General features: G+C 37.6%; 2 protein-coding genes across 6 annotated transcripts in view; one reads left to right on the forward strand and one right to left on the reverse strand.

Annotated features, from left to right (window-relative positions):
• Positions 1–1,260, reverse strand: part of birc5b (baculoviral IAP repeat containing 5b) — a 1,622-nt gene extending 362 nt beyond the window's left edge. Inside the window, exons 1-4 of the mRNA XM_079588465.1 lie at positions 1,091–1,260; positions 839–948; positions 543–660; positions 1–290 (exon numbers count right to left, since the gene is read on the reverse strand). The exon at positions 1–290 is cut by the window's left edge and continues 362 nt beyond it. Coding sequence (XP_079444591.1) covers positions 210–290; positions 543–660; positions 839–948; positions 1,091–1,216 — 435 coding nt within the window. The 5' untranslated portion in view covers positions 1,217–1,260 and the 3' untranslated portion in view covers positions 1–209. The remainder of the gene's footprint in view (positions 291–542; positions 661–838; positions 949–1,090) is intronic.
• znf385a (zinc finger protein 385A) overlaps positions 818–21,272 on the forward strand; it is a 79,090-nt gene continuing 58,635 nt past the window's right edge. Inside the window, exons 1-3 of one of the 5 annotated variants that reach the window (XM_079588455.1) lie at positions 818–1,359; positions 3,334–3,451; positions 4,365–4,578. In XM_079588455.1, coding sequence (XP_079444581.1) covers positions 4,452–4,578 — 127 coding nt within the window. In that variant the 5' untranslated portion in view covers positions 818–1,359; positions 3,334–3,451; positions 4,365–4,451. Of the gene's footprint in view, positions 1,360–3,333; positions 3,452–4,364; positions 4,579–7,380; positions 7,490–15,792; positions 15,825–16,749; positions 17,309–21,272 lie in introns of those variants that run through there. The other 4 variants (XM_079588457.1, XM_079588459.1, XM_079588456.1 and 1 more) reach the window with 4 other exon arrangements.

Raw genomic sequence — 21,272 nt, forward strand, 5'->3', positions numbered from 1 at the left:
TAAGGGCCAGGGATGCTTCCCAATTAACACATTTGTTCACCGCCTGGTCCAAGAAAACTTTTAATTACAGCTTCAGAAGTGTCCAAAGCAGCAGCAGGTGTCAGTGGCAAAACAAAAAAACAATTGGTGGATGGAACATAGAAATATTAGATTTATTGGTGAAAATTTAAATAAAAGCATGCCGTTAAATAATTTTAAATCACTGGATATCAAATAAGAGCTTTCAGATTTTTGCTTGTGGTCTCCACCTCATCACGAAAGTAGGCGATCTTCCGGTGACCCATCTTCCTCTGGAGAGGGGAGGTTAGTGTTTACACACATGGTTATATAAAAATAAGTCAAATTCTCTTTTTATGAATTAAATAAAAATACAATTGAAAAAAAAGTAGGTCCATATTAAAAAACAAAACAAATGAAAACAATGTATGTAATAGATGATTTCTAAAAAAAAAAATCAATCAATCATGCAATATTACTGTATGGTGGTAGACTATAGTCACCAAAAATACATAAATCTACACCACAATTGCATTCACACTTACAATGTAGATGCGAAGTCGCTCCTGTTCCAGCTGAAAATACTCAATGGCCGTGAGCTTATCAAATGGCTTTTTGATATGGAGAAAGGCACAATTGGGGGAGCGTTTGGCATGCTCGGACCTTAATGACAAGGACAGTCAAAAAAGAGATTTAGTGTTGTTTAGTGTTCTCCTTTTCCACACAAAGTAAATTGTCACAACCTCAAGTTTAAAACCGTGTAGATAAGTGAACAATAAAAGGTGTCCTCAGAAAAACAAAGCCGATAGATTGTAAAGGTGTGCTTCAGGCAGGAGCTCACCAGGGGTTGTCATCCGGCTCCCAGCCCTCCAGCTCTCGGAGACAGTAGAAACAGCAGGCCACGTCTGGCTCATTCTCACTAGGACAGTGCACAAAACCAGCCTTGGCCATCTGAAGAGAGGATTCTCATTAGTACTCCTTTTAATTAAAGCAGCAGTGGTTTTGTAAAATTGCTGAAATCCCTGTAGCCTGCCTACTCAACAGTCTAATTTGTTGTCATTTCGACTTCTTTTTTCCCCCCTGACGCACTCACCAGCTCTGGTGTGCACTGACAATCTTCTCGAAAAGGCCACTCGGAAAACGTCTGAAGACGCTTTTCATAACTATACATCAGGTTAAACGACAAAAGCCGGGCCGCAAACACTTCTGCGTTCGACATTTCTGAAGCTCAAACAGAACACACTACCTGCAACTCACCATCTCAGTTTAATTGTTTGGGAGCTTTTGATTATTGATTGATGAATCGCTGACAGCTGTCAGAGCAACGAAAGGCATTGATGCAAAACAAGAGCTTGAAACCTGGTGAGTAAATTTGTGATTTTAGGCATGTAGATGATCAAACTTTATCCTAAAGTATTCTTATTTGAATAAACATTTCGGATTGAAATTATGATCATGTTCACTTCGTTACCTGGAACAATATCACAGATTTGAAACATTAGTGTGATGTCTCCCTCTGCTGGACGAACAGAAACACAAATTTGAAATGTGATATTTCAAATAGACATTCTGTGAAAAACAGGCTTTGTTTCCAGAGTAGTGTCAATGACACTAAAAATGTCCAAAAACTACTAACAAAATCACAGTTAAAAGTTTGGATTAACTGACTCTAAAAATTTGTAAATAAAGAAAAAAGTGCAGTGTAAATATTAAGATATAATATATATATTTTTGCACTACATATTTTGGCCCTAGAATATATATACTGTAGGCTATTATATATATTAATATTAATATATATATATTAATATTTACACTGCATTGTTTTCTTTATCTTTAATTTATCTGACTATTTCATTTTTAGAGTCAGTTAATCCAAATATATATATATTCTAGGACCAAAAATGTGTAGTGCAAACACAATAAAAGACGTAACGTAATCATGGAAGTATATCAACGTAATCATGGAAGTATAGATAGATAGATAGATAGATAGATAGATAGATAGATAGATAGATAGATAGATAGATAGATAGATAGATAGATAGATAGATAGATAGATAGATAGATAGATAGATAGATAGATACATACATACATACATACATACATACATACATACATACATACATACATACATACATACATACATACATACATACATAGATACATACATAGATAGATACATACATAGATTCATACATACATACATACATACATACATACATACATACATACATACATATATACATACATACATAGATACATACATAGATAGATATTTTTATTTGTTTCATGCCATTTTCTTGGACCAAATGTCATAAAAAAATTAAGTTATTATCTATATATTTTTTTTTTTAAGTTTTTAAATATTTTTGAATACATTTTTACGAGTCTTGCATCATTGACTCCAAATCAATCAGAGAATTAAGTTATTTTATTTGCTATAAAACCAAATAGTAAATGCTTTGGAATGAAGACCTCATGTCAAACATAACCCTTAACAAGCCCTATACAGATTCCTGTGTTATGTAGTTAACCGCTACAGGCTGCACACATAGTTCAGTGGATTCCCTGGGCTGCACATCATAAGCCAATTACAAACTTGAGTCTAGAGGCTTCAGCAAGTTGTGTCCCTTCTCCTAACCAATTACTGTAATACATACACCATAAAGTGAGATCATAGTGAGTGGCAGACAACATTAATGGTTTGCGGTGTGAGCGTTTGAAAGCTGTTTATGACTGGTGGGTATAGGGAAAGGCCCTGCTGCTGTCACCATGTTCTGTAACCGTATCTCACTGGCTGTTGAAATGTGCTTACCACTTCCAAAAAGCTGCCCCTCCACCCCTCTCTGCCCTTCATTTGATAGGAACTTCCCTGAGTGTTGGTTTTGTGTGTCACAAACAAATTCTGCTGTTAATATGTTAATCTGTCTGAAAGGTGAATGTGAGATCACTCAACTAGGATGGTCATATTAATTCTAAAGGAGGTTTTTCCATGAAATGATTTGTGAGATTTGGAAGATTCACGGCTGCTTGTTCTCTCTTTTGTGGTGATAGTTTGTCACTTAATATTTAGTCTAGAGTTTCACATCAGACATGACATTTGGAGCATTCCTTTCAGGCGAGACCCCACACCGGAGCTGTCAGTCATTTGCAGTCGAGGTTAAGCGGGAATACGTCACCATCAGCTGTTATATGACTTCCATCTTGTCTGTGACTTGGGCAAAACCACAAAGTGAATACTTCATGATCAAGCCACAGACTTGATGGAACTGTCTGGAATTACATTGCATGGCTGAAATGTTTCTTTTATTCATTTTTCCTTTACTACACAGGACACTGGAGAACTGACAGGAAAGTAGAGAGAGAGGCATCGGGACACGACCCAGACCGGAATCGAACCCAAAGATCCCCAACGGTCATCTCCAATTTCAAGATTCACAAACTTCAAATGTAAAAGGCAGAAGTTTTATTTATTTATTTATTTATTTATTAAAAGATAAATAAAAAATATGTAGGCTATTATTTATTTATCAATAGTAATAATAATTGTTGTTGGTTGTTATTATTGAAAAATAAATATTATATACTATTTACAAATTAAATTAAATTGAATTAAATTGCTATGTGATAATAATATAATAATTATAATTTTTTATAATCCAATTGTTATTAACATGACGGAATTAATCGCTTTTTTTTAGTCTTCCCTAACAAGATTTATTTGACGCAATTGAGATTTGACATTACTGTGAAGCTCTTGATGTGCATATTTAAGTATGTATACATTTATGTGTCCATATGTACAGCACAGAGTGGATGGAATTGACTGAATATACTTTGCATGACTTTTTCTTTAACTAGAGAATTTTCATGATATCCTTAGTTGCAAGATTCCCAAGCGTCAGCAGTTCCATCAACATAGAAAGCAGAACATCAGTGGCTCCATTTATCACTTCTGAAGCTCTAATGTAAAAATCACATGTTATTCAACAATGTTGTCCATATTATGAAATAAGACCTGGATGCTCCAGTTGAATTTTTCACAGGCCGTCTACATCTTCCCAGCTATCATATATATCTCACATAACATTCCCCAGTCTGTACTCTCTCACTCTCCATCCCGATCTGAGCTTTCATTGACACTTGACTCTTCTCTCTCTCTCCCTCTCTCACCCGCTCCCTCTTCGTTCTCCTCCTCTCTCCTTCCTCACACAGTTGTCCTTACTTATTACTGTCCTGGTGTGATTATCTGCTGGAATCTCTTGCGCTTGTCCTGTATTCTCAGTGTGGTGAGACTTGAGTGTGGGATGGGCGAAAAGTGGGAAATGTGTGTCTCTCTGTGACTGTGCGATACTTTGTGCAGGAGACACTCCCGTAAGTTCATCAGGACTATTTTGGCTCCAAATATCCCTGGAGCCTCAAAGAACCGGATCCGGACGCTCTGTTGTTCATGCCAGCGGAGGTTTCTACGAGGAGTTTGTGGTGTCAGGGTGCAAGTGGAAAGACCCACGGAGGCAGAAAGAGGAAACGTGAGGACGGGAAACAGTCAGAGGAAGAGGGTTTCATGTGGGGCTCAGGTAAGAACATCTACTAATTTCTATTTTTGTTTTGCAGTCTCAAGTGAACACAAAACTGTTTCCCCTGGAAAGCATTTTTGTCACATATGCAGAAATGTACATCATATGTGTTTATACTAACAGTCTATTATAGAATAACACTGCAAGCTGATCTATATTTCCAGGGTTAATATGATTTGTGTACCATGGCATTTACAATAGTATCCAGGACATAGATGAATAGTTTAGGAGATGTGATACATCTCATGGAGTTACAACACTTAGAGTACTTCAGTCTATGACCAGCATCTAGTCCTCCTAATTTACTCATGTCAGTGTTGTCATTAACAAGATTGTATTTCGTATGAAGAAGTGCATACTTCTCCTGGACATTTGAACTGGCATTTTCGGTAGATTTACGCCTCCTCTTGTTTCTTCATCAGTAATAAGAAAGCTGGCGTTCTGTCACAGCATTCATTATGCTCACCATAAAGCTAAAATGAGTTTGATCTGATACGTGCAGGCCACTAAAAATCAAATCAATAGATGTATTGTGTGTGTGTGTGCGCGCACATGCCTGTAGGCTTTGTGTTAATGTGTGTGTTTGATTGAGTGTAACAATTTCAAAAGTAATATTGCCCACAGCCATTAATGAACTATTCAGTCAGAAATATGCCTGGAATGACCTTTAAAATGTACCTTTGCTCATTTGATTTGGCTTTTATCAATGTGAAGGACATCAGCTGTAAAAAAAAGAAAAAAAAGAAAAAGAAATGAAGGGAGAACAAACTGGTCAAGAACAATTTTGTGACTTTTAATATGTGTAGCCTACTTGGAAGTAAAATAGAAAAGGACCTTAGCTTTGAAGGTCAGTCTATTTCTTAAGGCCTGAGGCAATGTTCGCACACTGTGAATTTTGAACTTTGCAGTAAAGCTTTTAAACCAGCAATGTTTACAGTGAAGCTCTTGAGATGAATGTACGCTCATGTAAGTGTGTATACGTGTTAGGGTCTATATGTACAAGCCTGGATATTTGCTGAGATAAATGGGTGCAGACATAGTATTAGGAGGCGCTCTGTCTTCTGCCAAAGGTGTGAAATTAGCATCTCAGTGTGAGAGAAAGTGACAGTCAACTTCAACATTCCCCTCATACGCAGAGCTGGAAAAGCACACAGGCTATCCATTTGGAAAAGTCTCATCCCTCCAAGAGCTTTCTAGAAATATTTCCTTCTTGTTGCAACAGGAACATAACTGATATGGATCCACTCTTGATCAATATTCTAATTTTAGTGTGATCATCCACTGTCATGCAAACGGATACTCATGCTGGCTGCTGGCTCTGTGCTTTTCAAGGGCATTGAAGCGGAACCGCGAAGGTCTTACACATATTTAATGAATAATAAAATAAAACCTTTAACCTTGCACTATGCAAGGTTGTATTATTTTTAAATTTTTTCAAACTAAATTAGATTTGATGTATCTATGGATATGACATCAAATAAGGTTATATGAACGAATTGAAACAACCATATTTAAAATGTCAGATCAACGCTTTTATTAATCTACATTTTATTTCTTAATCATATGGCTGTTGTTTTTCCTCTTGCAGTGTAAGGTTATTATTTATATGGTGGGCTGGGTGCTGGACGTCCCCTTGACCTTTCAGTGCAGTCTCTAAATTCACCACCCGTCCGCCAGCACACACTGCTGTTGATATATACAGTATGTTCTCAGAGCACATGGCACATATACGCTGTGGCTCTCTCAATACATAGAAGTATTGGCCAGTTTAAGACGAAGAAAGGAGAGGGAGGAAAAACTTAGAGTTAGGTTGTGAAATATCCCCATCCCGCCATCCTGGCCTGTATAAAATGTGCATGAATGGCAAGAAAAAAATTATGACCATGTAATGATTTTTTGGTGCAAATTTGCAGCGATTAATGCTTTAGAATGGGGATATAACAAATTTATTAAAAGACCAGTGGCCCCACAACAAAAAAAAATACTGAAGTAGAAGAAAAGAAAATGGGCCTATAAATCAGCTTAGTATTGTTTTCGTTATTTTTTATACATGTAACCATAACAAATAAGGTGTCAGGACCACTATCATCAAATATGATTGACAATTAGCATACAGTTTGGATTGGCGGTATGGTTCCGTTCTGGCGAGAACTCCCTGCGCATCCATGCAGCCTAGCATGGATAAGAGCAGGGAGAGCAGCAATAAAAAAGAATTTCTTTCTTCTGCTGAACACAAAGGAAGATATTTTTACAGTTAACTGGCCCCATTGACTTCCATAGTAGGAAAAAAAAAATACTATGGAAGTCAATGGGACCAGTTAACTGTTTGGTTACTGACATTCTTCAAAATATCTTCCTTTGTGTTCAGCAGAAGAAAGAAATACATGGTTTGTAACAACTTGAGGGTGAGTATATGATGACAGAATTTTCATTTTAAACAGAAGATTTTCAAGTACACAACTTGTAATCTAATGTAACTACATAACTATAGATGAACCTTTATTAAAGTTAATCAGTAAAGAGCAGTTAAAGATGCATAAATAATGTTTTGAAATGTTGAAAATATAAAACGTTAAATACTGTTGTTTTAAATTATTTAAAAAATGAAAAGATACTTTAATAAATGGGAAATAAAACCCACCAGGTGGTGGCAGCAAGTCACTGTTAATGAGTGAGTCATTGAGATTCAATCGATTCATTCAAACGGCTGAGTCATTCAGGAAGGAAGAATTTTACTGTCTTAATGAGTGAGTCATTGAATCATTGATTCAGCTGGTTCGTTCAAAAAGCTGATTCATTCTGTAGATACACGTCGTGTGTTGCTCAGAGACGCAAAACAGTGCTGTGGACTTTGTTTGGAACAATTTTCGTTGGCGGAAAAGAGCTAAACAGACGATTTGATGTCTAAAATGTAAGTCAATTAAAATTAACTTGTTTATTAAAATGTACTTGTAAATCAATGTCACATTTGTAATCATGCTGATATTTGGAGAAAAACGGCTCTCTTCGTGTAATATTGGTTACTATATTAAATTATATACGTAACATATATAGGTATAAGACATACATAGGCTAGGCCTACATGGGCATTTTTGCCCCTTATCTAGAATGTGGGGGCATTCTAAATGCATTGGATAATCTCGCAGTAAAAGCGTTCACTCTAATGTGCACGCGCTAGTCTAGACTACATCACGTGATGCGTGCCCTCAATGGGTGTGTGTTTGTTTTTTGTAAAGTGAGGGTCATACTCGATAATGCCAGATCGTTAAATCAACAATAACGATATCATAGATGATATATACGTCGCTACTCGCTAGAAATGTTAGGCCTTTCATAGGGCCCAACATTTCTAGCGAGTAGCGACATATATGAGATAGGGCCCCCTACCGTAAGCTACACATTCCATTATTAAAATCGATCTCTGGGGCCCCCAAAAGTTTGTGGGCCCTTAGAATCGTCCTAACTAAAAAAAGAAAACTCATTGTTTTGGTCAAACAGGTTGTCCTGGCCAAAATTATTGGTTTAGCAAGATTTTATATAAATTGTAAAAGGGTCAAAAGTAGGGGTATAACAATAGCCTTACATACATCACGATACTGAACTCACAATACAATATTATCGCAATTCTCCAAGACATGGTAAAAGGTTAACAAAAATGTACAGTTGATAAAAATGCTAAATTTGGTATTAGCCTACATTGGGGGTGGAAATTACTTGGTGCTTGTAACCAAATGCACAGGACAATGGTGACAGAATATTTATGATTCAAAAGCTGAAAATACAAAATTATTTTAGACAAATATGCACTTACACTCTGTCTACACACTCTGACTAGATATATTTAAAATAATGTAGCCACTTTTTACTGGTAACATCAGACATTTGGCATTATGATTCAGGACCCACAAATATCCCCCACTACATTATTATACTTTATATAGTAGTTTAATGTAGTAGGCTACTGACACTAAAACTCTGTAATTTTAAATTTAGTCTCACACAGTAATTTTAATTTTGGGTGAAATATACACAATACAGATTGTCACTATCCACGATACCTATTGTTGCATTTTTGCATTGCGATATATTGTGACACAATATATTGTTATTACACCCCTAGTTAAAAACCAAAGCAATTTTCTCAAAGTGCCAGTGTTTAAAAAAAAAATTCATATACCGCCTGCATATACCGATGCCTTTCATCGACTAAATGCTGGCGACATAAGCGACTGTTGAAGAAAAGATGTCCCGCAACAAATTTGAGAAAAGCTATGAATTCCATTTTAATTGGAATACACGCGATTGGGAATTTCACTGGAAGGCGAACGATTTCCCCATGCAGATTTCATATCGTGATCAAGTAGGTCATGTGAACTTGCCGCAATGACCAACTGAAAGCTGCTTGGTTTGAAAGTGACTGCACTGTGCTTCATACACATATAGCCTACATTTATTAGAAAACAAAGTTTTACAAGAAAATACTATTTCAGTCTTTTGACTTCAAAATTTCCTGTTTATTTTAATGTTACTTGCCTATTCTTAATTAGCCTATTCATGAAATTTAATTTTTGATGGAAAATGGTTCCTAAGTAAATCCTACACTAATGTTTTTTCAGTGACATCGCTATACTATTTTTTTGCTCTTGAAATTTGCTAATGTGACAGCACCTTAAAGAGATAGTTCACCCAAAAAAGAAAATTCTGTCATAATTTACTTAAAGGGGGGGTACAATGGTGTTTCATGTATTCAGAGTTGTTTACAGTGTTAAAGAGATGGATTCTCATGCTAATAATGGCCAAAGTTTGAAAAGTTATATTGAACGAATAACAGAGAATTTCTGTGCTGAAAATCATACTTCCGGATTGCAACACGTTTCGGCTGGTTTTTTTCTATCGTAGATCTAATGACGTAGACCAGAGTGGAACTCCTTATATGAGCATTGCTCTCGGAAAAGCGCGTTCACGCACACGTCGACCAGAGGAGAGAAAGACCGCGCTCATCGGCGCATAGACATATCTCTATATAATATCTATGCATCGACGCGCTACTACCGGAAATCATCATCAGCAGCGCTAAATAGGAATGGTTGATGTCAAGAATGTCTCCAAAAAAGTGTGTTTTGGGATGTGAGGGAAAGTTTACCTTGTTCAGCTTCCCAAAGAACCCAGTGTTACTGGAACAGTGGATGCAGTTTGTATTTCCGGGACAGCAAAGGAGTGTGGCAAGTGCGGTTTTGTGTTCTGGTCATTTCAGTGACGAATGTTTTATTAACAAGGCCGAGGTCGTCGCTGGATTTGCAAACCAAATACTATATATATATATAGTAATATGACCTACCGCACCACGATCGATAATAAGCAAACCTTCCCGGGCGCTCCCGCTTGACTCTATAGCTCCGCCCACGCCCAGAATCAAGGACCTCGGCTTTTTCCGGTTAGAATCGGAAAGCTGTATTTTTATTTTATAAATATGATGAAACTAAAGACTTTTTGGAGATATGAAGGACGCACTATTACTCTATAGGTACTCAAGATTAACATGAGATTGACTGAAACTAAGTATTTTACCCCCCCTTTAATAATTTATTTCTTCTGCTAAACACAAAAGAAGCTAGTTTTGGAGAATGTGGATAACGAAACAGTTATGGGGCACCATTGACTTCCATAGTATTTTATTTTCATAGTCAATGGGGTCCATCAACTATTTGGTTACCCATATTCTTTAAAATATCCTCTTTTATCTTCAACTGAAGAAAGAAATTCATTCAGGTTTGGAACAACTAGTAGCATGTGTAAACGATGACAGAATTTTAATTTTTGGGTGAACTATCTCTTTAAGAATGTCATTCCATGTTAAAGTCAATCATCTGATTTTAAACCACTAAAAATAAATATTCTGTTGAGTTAATTCTCATTTGCTATGATTATACACTTTATATACGACCCTTTATATAGGCTACTACGACAAGCATAACATGCACAATTTATATTCAACATGCACAATTTATACGACCCTTTCCCCTCCAGAATGTTTGTTTGTTCTGTTTTTAGTACCAGAGGAGCATGTTGAGAATTGATGATGATGATGATGAAAGATCTGTGAGTACACAGATTTTACAACTGGGCTTCACTCTATCCCTAGATATACTGTATCTGTGTCTGCTGAACTGGCCAACTCCGAATCCAGATTTAATCTCTTGTGCTTTGGTCTCTCGTTAAACACATTAAAAATAGAACCTCAATATTCCAATATACCCATGGGCCTCTGGCCAGACAGGGAAGCCTTCACAGAGTCCCTAAAATGTTTTTGGCCTAGACCTCCTAGCACATGGAGCCTTTCCCTGAAGCTGGGCAGCATCTCAACATGGCAAGCTCTATTTCTCTCTCGCTTACTCTCTCAGGCTCTTGATGTCTCTGCATCTTTGATCTGGTCCTGCACACAGTGTTTAATTTTGCATGCTAGTTCCAGGTTTGTTTGTGTCTCCACGGTTTGTGCCCCTGCTTTGCCCTGCGTGAGGTGCTTGGTGCTTGCGTGAGAATCTTATTTTGCAAGGCTTGGTTTGCAGTCTGGAGGCGGCCCAGGCTGCTGCGCTACAGAAGTGTGTACGTTTGGGGTTGTGATTCCCCAAGGCTCTATGTAAAAATAGCTTTCTAAATAAACCATAATTCTCTGTAATTGGTACTTTTAACAGGGAGAGTGGAATATAACTTAGCAGGTATGTTGAAATCCTCAAGCATGATTCCCTATCACAGTTACATAAGTGTATCCATATAGTATTTTATTTTCATACTAGTCAATGTGGTCCAACTGTTTGCTGTATAGATATTAAAAAAATCCAATATATATATATATATATATATATATATATATATATATATATATATACTGTATACAGTACGTTATACAGTAGTGGCCAAAAGTGATGTCTGGAGGAGAAATTTGCTTTTAATGATCCTACATGTTCGATTAAACCATCAAAATATGAGGGAAATATTTTAAATATTTTAATATATATATATATTGTGTTATCCTAAGTAAAACAATTGACTCCAAGCACAACTATGCAATATCCTCACAAAAACTTTAACACATTTTTAATAATATCTGAAGAAAGGGTGAAGATTTTCCTCAGGCTACATCTTATAAATTATTTAAAATGTAAATCAATCCTCGATGTGCTGCTTTATTTATGTTGTGCGCATTGTATGATTCTCGTGTGTAATATCACCTCTGAACCTGCAGAGGGCAGCAGAGCGCTTTTGCCTTTGCTGTAGGGGTCATACAGAGAGGAGCTTTCGAACATAATGAAATGGACTAATAGAACGCGAGTCAAGGCCCTGTCCTCTGAGTCTGTGTCGCAGTGCAGGTTTATTCTGGCAGTGGGCTTTTACGGTTCAATGGTGGCAAGCAGAGGTGTTCCAGCCTCTCTCCCTTTCTCTCTTTTCCCTCCATATGGTTGCAGGGATGTAGACAGATTATAGGGTTCACACAGAAGCACTTGACTTACACTCTTCAGACTCTTGGCCTAGCAAAGCCTCACATGGGCCGGCGTCCTTAGGTGACCATGTTTTTAAAAAAACAGTGCACTTTGACCATGGTAATTATTGTGATAAAGTATGGTATCTTTTTCAGACTATGCTGTCCTGTCCTGGCAATTGTGTTATACAAAATATTTTTTATTATACACTGACTTTTAAGTGACTCTTTCAGCAGTTTACATTGTTAAGCCAGTAGGGGGCGACAAATGACTTTTTGTCTAGCCTATTATGAGTGAGTAATTCATTCGCTCGACCAATCCGTTCAAAACACTTAATTCTGGAGAGAAAAATGACTGGCTGAATTCGGAGAAGCATACCACTATATAGTAGGAGTATATGCTAGTACGTTATTTCGAACCGAGCCTCTTGCTGCATCCAAAATCGCATAGCCTACTTAGTATACAAGTAGGTACGTATATTATACTAATAGTATAAATAGTAGGGATTATGTGACCTACCAGATTAAGTTGATTCATTCATTAATTCAAGTTGCATCGCTTCACTGGTATTCATAATCTTCTCCTGTGGCCTCATGGGATAGTAAAGTGTCAATCCTATGCACATTTCAGAATATCGCTGAAAGAAGGTCATCTGAGTACTTTTTGCCCACTCTTTTATGAGTACTGTGAATTCGGACGTACTACTTTTGTCACATACTGTTTTTCACTTACTATATAATAGGGAATTATGTGATTTCGGATGCAGCCTCTGTTTTTATGAGGGAATCGTTGAATCGTTCACGTAACCGATTCGTTCATTAACACTGATTCATTCGGGAAATGAACGCTACTGCTGTATGTTGCTCAGAAGCATGCAGAGTTAAATTCTTCTTTGTCTTCTTTTGGAACTACTTTAGTTCGTGGGGCAAAAACAGGCAGTGGTTACCGGAAATATGTAAGTTACTCAATATTAATTTTATGTTTATTGAACTGTTGTGTACATGTAACTTCACTCGCTGTCGTTAGCTTTATCGGAATATCAGAACAGACTGCTGTTGATTCAGAATAACAGTACACTTGTTGTGTGATATTTTATAGTTTAATGAGGATATGCTTCTACTCTCTGGGCGTGGGACATTTGTGTCATCCCTAGAAATAGGATTAGTGTGAACATGTTCTCATGGATTTTACACCGTTTAAGGGAGAGTTTTTACATGCTTTCATATCGCGCCTTGCAAGTCACGTCCACGTTATTTTGAGGCATTGTTTCAAAGGAAACTGAAAAAAGTTTTTTTTAATATATGGCTTTTTTTGCGTTTTGAGGCAAGCAGCAGTATGTAATTTACTATTTTTATCCTTTACATTTATGAAAATTGAGGGACAATTAGGTAGCCTGTACTTTCTTTGCATCTCTCCAGTGGTTATATCTACAGCCTGTTTTTTTTTTGTCAGCGAACTGGCTTTGATTTGATTCGATTCAATTGGTCCCATGAAAGGTTTTAAACCAGCTATCTTGAAGTTTTATTCCTGAAGTTTATTATATATTATTTAAATATTAGGCTAAGTTTATGTATATAACCCTATAGAAAATGCAATGCCTTGCACTTCTGAATCATACAGTATCCTATGTGCTTAGAACGTTTAAACATAAACATAAAAAATATAAATCCTGCAGACTAATCAGACTAGGTTGCAAATAAATATTTATTGTGACAATGTAGGTTTAAGCATGCAGAATTCATATTTTTTCTCAGTTTTTTTTTGTAAAACATTTTTAAAATTCTCCTAGTAAAAAATGCTGTGCTTTTCTTATTAAGTGTCAACATGTTTATAAATGTAGTGTTCTTTTCTCTCTATTTTTAATCTGTAGTGTCATTAATGACTCCAAGGTAGTCAGGATGTGATTCTGGGGTGCCAAAGCTGTCAAACAGAGAAATAACTAATTGAGTTAATTGAGTAACAATTGTTGGGATGTGGAAGTTACTGTAGGGTGACTTGTCATCTTCAGCTCTTCTTCTTGACGTTCTGTTCACACCTGTTCTTTAATAGCCATTCTCCTAATGCTGTGACCACACACACACACACACACACACACACACACACACACACACACACACACACATTGAGCCAGGGGTTGCAAGAGGATCCCCATTCTTGGATTTCACCCTCTCATCATGACATCCATTAAAGTCCTGCTGGGTCCCAGTCCCTAGCGGGTAGACAGCACATTAGCGCTTGGACCATTGAGCTCAACAAGGCCCTGCTCTGAATTATTGATCCCAACACAACTAATGAGGGAACCCTATCCCCTCTTTTGATGAGACACACATGGTCACACTACTGTGTGAGCTCTGCATTGCCGTACACACTGGCACACTGTCCACGCAGCCATCACTCGCTTTGCCAGGACTGGGCTGGTCCATTTAATCAACCTGTTTATCAATGCTTTGACGTTCAAAGGCTCAGATGGCGTCACTGAAAAAAACAAGACTGCATTTCCCAAAAGCATCATAAGCATATGTAGATTGTAGAAACCACTGCCACCAATAGTCTCTACAATCAACTTGGGCTCACAAAGCTTTTGGGAAATACAGCCAAAGTTAAATGCGTGTGAATTTACTAGTCAATATTTGATTGTTCATGGTCATTTCTTCAACTTGTACCTTTGCCATTGTGTAATGTTCACTTAAAGTTCATCTTTAAAAAAGTAATTAGTTAAAATAAAATAATAATTTAATAACACTTCTATATCTACTCATGAGCAAACCACTGTACATGTACCTTATGCACTTTTTTTGTAATGTACATTTTAATGCTATGATGCCAAAATGCAGCATTTAAAATCATTTTGAGTTTATATTGTAATTTTTCACTTATTTATTAGACAAAGTAGTATAATTTTTATGAATTTTAATGTCTGCCAATTCATTTGCATTTTGAATTAAAATAAATTGGAATTCAAAGAAATGTATTTAATCCCAATAAGTGTAGTTTTTAATTAGAGATGGACAGCTTGCCAAGACGGATGTTAACATGACAACCTTATTTGAAAGCATTAGGACAGGGAAGGGACAAACCACTGTCCTGCAGAGTTTAGCTCCCACCCTAAAAATAAACTCACCTGCCTGTAGCCTTCTAGTGATCCTGAAGCTGCTTGCTTCAGGTGTGTTTTATTAGGGTTGGATCAAAACTCTGCAGGAGTCCCTCCTGGACTGTGCTTGCCCATTCCCTGGACTACAGCATACCAGCATCCAAAACACATTATATCCTCAACATGAGGGTGCATCTTGTTAGCTTTGTCGCCGTTTGCATCCACAAATGACAAACCCTGATTCACGACCTTCCTCCTGACCTTTACAAAGTGAATGATTAAGCAAAGCTCCAATAATAAGCAGTTAATCAGTAAAGATCAGTATAAAGACCTCACCTGTATCAGTGTGTTTACCCATTGGTGTATCAGGACACACACACGAGTCCATCCTCATTATGAGCTGTTTGCTCAGGTGCTGGTTTAATAGTGTGTATGAGTGCCCTCTGGTATCAGATGACGGCATGCGTGCAAATGCACATGTAATGCACCTTTCGTTTTTTTTTCATTTATGCATTTGTCAGACGCTTTTAACGGAACTTATACGTCCAATTTCCCCCACCCTTCTTTATTTTCTGTGCAGTGCACTATCGAGAGTGTCAGCCAGCCTCCTTAGTATTCACATCCCCACTCGCTGACTTACTGCACAAGCCAGAGACAACAGAAGAGAGAGAGAGGAGGTAAAAGGAACAAAAAGGAAGACAAAATAAAAGAATTGCATTTTTTTTAGCCCCCGGCTCAAGTGTGCATAGTGTGTGTGCAAGTATGTGGCTTAAGAGAATTCATTTTTGACACCTCTTTTTTTCTCTAGCCTTTTTTTAAAATGGTCGATTCACCCCTGCAGCATGGCTTTCCTTCATCGGAAAGGCTGCCATAAGCTCAGCGGTTGTCTGAGGCGAGCCGAAACGTTTACATACCAAAGATGTTCAATTTTCAATTCTTTATGTGGTGCATTTCATCCCGACAATGACACGTTTTGAAATTGGGCCAGTTGTGCTAAATAAGACTGTGGCTTGTCTGTGTCTCTCTCTCTTTCTCTCTCTCTCTCTCTTTGTTAGTTTCTCTGTCTCTCTCATTCTTCCTTCCAGTCTTTTCTCCGTGTCACTCCATGTCTCCTCATCCCTCTGTCAGTTTGAATTTAGTTTAAGCTCCCCCTCCTCCTCCTCATTCCTTTGCACTGTCGCTCTCCGTTCCATCTCTTCCGAACGCTCTGTCCCCTATCTCAAATCTCCCCAAACTATTGAGAAAAGCTTTGCGTGACAAATATTTCCTGCAACAGAAAGACTGAGGAGAGATGGAGCCTGAGGGAGTTGCGGAGAGGACGTTAATCCCCTCACAAGTTCGCTGTCACAGGGTTGCCAAGCGAAAAAGAGGACTGCGAGATGGAGAAGTGACCACCACAGTCGCGATTGCCATAAACAGACCGATTATGAGAGTGAAAGAGATGGAGGGAAAAAATTGAGAGAGAGTGTGTGGCAATGCTTCCATGCTTTCCACTCTGCAGGATGACAAGCGGCTGCTGCCTCTCCAATTGGTTGGGACTGCCACCAATCAGAGCGCAGGCAGGGAAGGTGCCTTTAGGTTATACCCAACCCCAAAAACAAGAAACGGGGAGAGAGAGAGAGAGAGATAGGGAGAGAGAGAAAGAGAGAGAGAGAGAGCGCAGCGCAGATACCGGCTTGACTGTGCTACTGAGGCATTTCTTCATGTTATCTGAGAAATGTTCCTGTTGAAGGGAAACTGTTCATCTTGTGTTTGCTATAGAGAAGCACGGTTCATCCCGATGCTCCTGCAGGGATTTCGGCTCATTAACTGACCAAAGGCTCTGGCATTTCTGACACCCCCCCCCCCCCCCACCTCCCCCCAATCCCCATCTCTGGAACCTCCCCCACATTGCCCTCTGACTCACCTGAGAGAAGACGGCAGAAGACCTGCAGATCCCTCCCCTCAGAATACTGCTCATTCACCTGGAGAGAGCGGACATACGAGATACAGGATGGACAACAGCAATGCTCTCTCTTACGCTGCACTGGCTGCTTGACTCACTTCTGGTTGGGAAGAGAGACGCAGAGAGGAGCGCGGAGAAGAACTTGTGCTCTCCTGGATTAGAATTCAAAGAGAGCTGATCCTTATCGTAGGAGCGAGGCTTTCAGGATGATCTTAGGTAAGTTCTCCCTCGGTTCTTCTCCAAGGCTTTGTGTGAACCCCTGGCACTCTAAACGTTCTTAACGCCACTCTTTTTAACTTAAAAATGAGTTGTTTGAACCTGATGCGTAAGTATAAATCGCAGTGGTTTCTTCAAGATGAATTCAGGTTGACGTTGAAGGTCACAGTTCTAGCAGCGGGTGTTCAGCTATTCAAGCTGTTTCACCCTTGGTCAGACTCCCGCTGTTCATTCTCAGGGATTTTGACCCTCAAATAGAAAGAAAAAAACGAAGAGAACCTAACAATCAACTTCCTAAGTTGAACTTCCGTAGTTTATGACTAGATAAAATGACCAGTTATATCTTGTTTGTGTGTGTATGTGAATATGTTGCTTTGTTGTCTTATTCCGTTGTATTCTTTGTGCATGTTTTTTTTGTTTATCGTTATCATGATATCAATAAGGATGCACAACTATAAAAACTCTGGCAGATACTGATATTTTTCGACAATCATTTGCATTTCTTGGCCAATAATGATAAATGACTGATATTATTATTAAAAAAAAGTATCATGTTACAAGTTAATTTGCTACACATTTAGGCATGGCATACAAGTGTTATTTTTTTATTCTTGTTTTTAAAAATGAAGTTCAAGTGTGTGTTAGATGATGGCAAAGGTAATCTTAATGTACAAATGAGCTTGCATAATTAAATATTCAATATCAACCTATACAATAAGATTGTCTGAGAACCGATACCGATATCTTGTGCATCTCTTAATTTGATAACTTAATTCTCTTCAAGAGTTTCCAATCATATATCTTGAGCCCTGTTTTCAGCTCTAAAATGTAACCTATAAACAACCACGACAGAGGTTGAGCATGATCATTTTTTTGCAGGGTGCTTCTGGAGAGTTCCTCTATTGCTCTGGGGTGTGTGTGTGTGTGTGTGTGTGTGTGTGTGTGGTGACTAGAGGCTGCAGCATCTGAGCCAGCTCATATTCTTGTAGGGGTTGTGTGTGTGTGAATATAGCCTTTGCACTCTATTGCAACAACACAATCAGAGAATTGTCATTGTGTGGCTTAGCTCTAAGTTAGATCATTATAACGAGTCTTTTTTAGTGTACCTGTAACATACCGCATGCTGTGCGTGTTTGTTTGTGTTATGCTCTGTGAGGGAACACCAGTTGAGGCCACATTGTTTAACGCATGCCTGGGCTAATTTAACAGCCGAGCTGCTACACTTCTCGCCGACTTTTTCCTCTAGGCATGTTTTCCAGGGAGCCAAGCATAATGATTATAGGGATTGTAATGTGTGATCTGTCTGCTTTGTGTGTGTGCGTGCGTGTGTGCATATGCCATTATTACTACAGACAGAAATAATTTATAGTTGCAGTGTATGGTTATCATCCTTACATTTGCTAAATATGTCTTTACCATCTCTAGCATGCAGAATTTATGCAGTCTTTATGTCCAATATGTTATGTTAAAGTCAAGCAAGATAATTCACAAAATGTGTGTATTCTTGTGTAGAACACAGAAGGAGATATTTAGCAGAGCGGATGTGGAACAGAGACAGTCATGGTCACCATTCACTTTCATTTTGGGTATATGAATAGCTTGGACATTCTGCTAAACATCTCCTTTTGTATCGCATGCAAACAAGAAAGTCATACAGGTTTGGAATGACATGGGTGAATTAATAAAAAAAAAATATTTTAATTATTAATTTGCTTTATTTGATTAAATATTTTTTTTTTTAATTATTAATTAGATTTTAATTTAAAAAAAATTATTTGACGCATCACGCATGTGATTCATTTTTTCAGTTTAACGCGTTAAAAATATTTTATGCAATTAACACAGCATTCGTTTTTCCAACATAGTTTGGCTAGCGTTACATTGCATGATCACGCTCTATTCACGCAAATGCTTTTAAACCATTCAAACGCGACAAGACAAGAGAAAGCGCTGTCTGTGAATGTCCTGATACACACACGCCCGTTTTGTTGAGTATTCTCATAAGAGCACTCATAAATGAGTTAAATGAAGTCTTAAATTACCTTAAAGAGTTATGAGAAAATGGGATACATGTCAGATCCGCACCATGTGCGTCAGATCTTAAAGTCACAGACGCCTAATAAACCAGTTAGGCCTACTGTGATGTCTGTCATTAATGTTAGTCAAAGAACTAAGGTCAGAGAAAATTGTAGCTTTAATAAGGATTAATCTATAATTTATGCAGTTAAGTGTTTGATAATGTTATTCAATTTCTGTATATTTCCTATCTGTTAGACTGTAGGAAGGCGCCACAAGTAAATATGGCATTTATTATAATGGGTTTATGTGAAGTTTTAAGTTCATTTAAATTAAGTAATTTTTTATAGCCTAATAAATGTCTAAAATTGATAGCTTTCAATTATACCGTAATGTTTAATGTCTGTAATTAATGTAAAAAAAAACCAAATAATTAAAATATACTGTCTAAGTTGTTTCTACATTGATTTGGAGAGTAACTGAAATTATTACGATATAAAAAATATTAAAAACCTCTGCTGTTTTTAATCGCGATTAATTACAGAAATAATGTGCGATTAATATATATTTTTTAATTATCGAATGAATCTTAATGTTTAGAATTGAAGTAGTTAACTTTCCCTTTGTGTTCTTTCCACCTTCAACTGTGTGTTTTATTTAGTTTGTGTGCAAGGGGTTGAGGAATTGTGAGTACTTGAATTTGGCCTGGTTGAACAAACAGACGAGCACAGACGTGCCGCTCCGTTCCCATCAAAAGAGGCAGGAATGATGTTTGTGACTGGAGAGATGGGCTAATGGCTTCATTAACCTGTCTGATGATTACAGCTCCGTCTATCCAATCTAATCAGTCAACGTCTGACAAACGTTTTCAAGTAGGCTACTCCATGTGATGGAGGAATGTTTTCAAGCACTCTGTCAGCATCTGTGTTCATTACCACATTTCCATCCTTTTTTTAAATAAGGTTCAGATTATTAATAAATTAATAATGAATGATTTTTTTTCCCCCTGCACAAGTGTGCTTGGTGCTGCTATGACTTAATGTTTATGGACACATCTGAGGTAAAAATTGCATTGCTGTGCATGCAAAGCTAAATTATACTAAATTATTGCAGACCTGTATCTTAATTTTAGATCTTTGTTTCTGGTTTTAATTATTATTGTTTTAATGTGGGTTGTTGGTATTTTGAACAAAGACTTTTGTCATTGTGGTGACCTTTCGTTTGATTGCAGATTGCAGATGTACTCGAAACGGCACATCTCTGCACTATTTTACACTCCAGTAAACAAAAACGATATCACACACTTCAGCGGACAACACACTACATTATTATATGAGCTGTAGTGTGATGCAAAACAACTCTTTTATGATCTTCCTTTTTTGTGCAGAATGTGTGTGTGATGACTCCTTTACAGTCCTTATCTAAATGACCTTGACCACATCCCCTTCCTCCTTTTTGTTTTGTACCTGCTTTTAATCCTTTAAAGGCCCATTCCCATTTAGGATGATAACTATAGCGATAACTGCATTGGTGTACACACCAATGTACGAGAACATACATTTTATAAAGTGAAATAAGCAAACGCTGAAGTTGTATCATGAAACTTGAAAACAGTGGTTACAAATTTTCTTTTAACACTCTTCCTGAACATTATAACCCAAACGTTTATCTTTGTGCTGCACATTTCACTGAGGACAGCTTCCAGAGCCTAAGAGAGTACAATGCTGGCTACGCACAAAAGCTTCTCCTGAAAGACGCAGCAGTTCCCAATTTGTCAGGACAATCAGTTGTTTATGGATCACAACATCTATGCTTTATTATTAGTGGCTCCGACTGCTAGCTAACATTACATCCATTACATTGTTGATTAAGTGTTTAGCTAACGGGGCTCTTGCTTTTGTAAGATTGTTCACCAATCTTTAGGAACATACCACTCTGAAACGTCCTG

This window comes from Phoxinus phoxinus, assembly GCF_949152265.1.
Source record: "Phoxinus phoxinus genome assembly, chromosome: 18".
Lineage (NCBI taxonomy): Eukaryota > Metazoa > Chordata > Actinopteri > Cypriniformes > Leuciscidae > Phoxinus > Phoxinus phoxinus.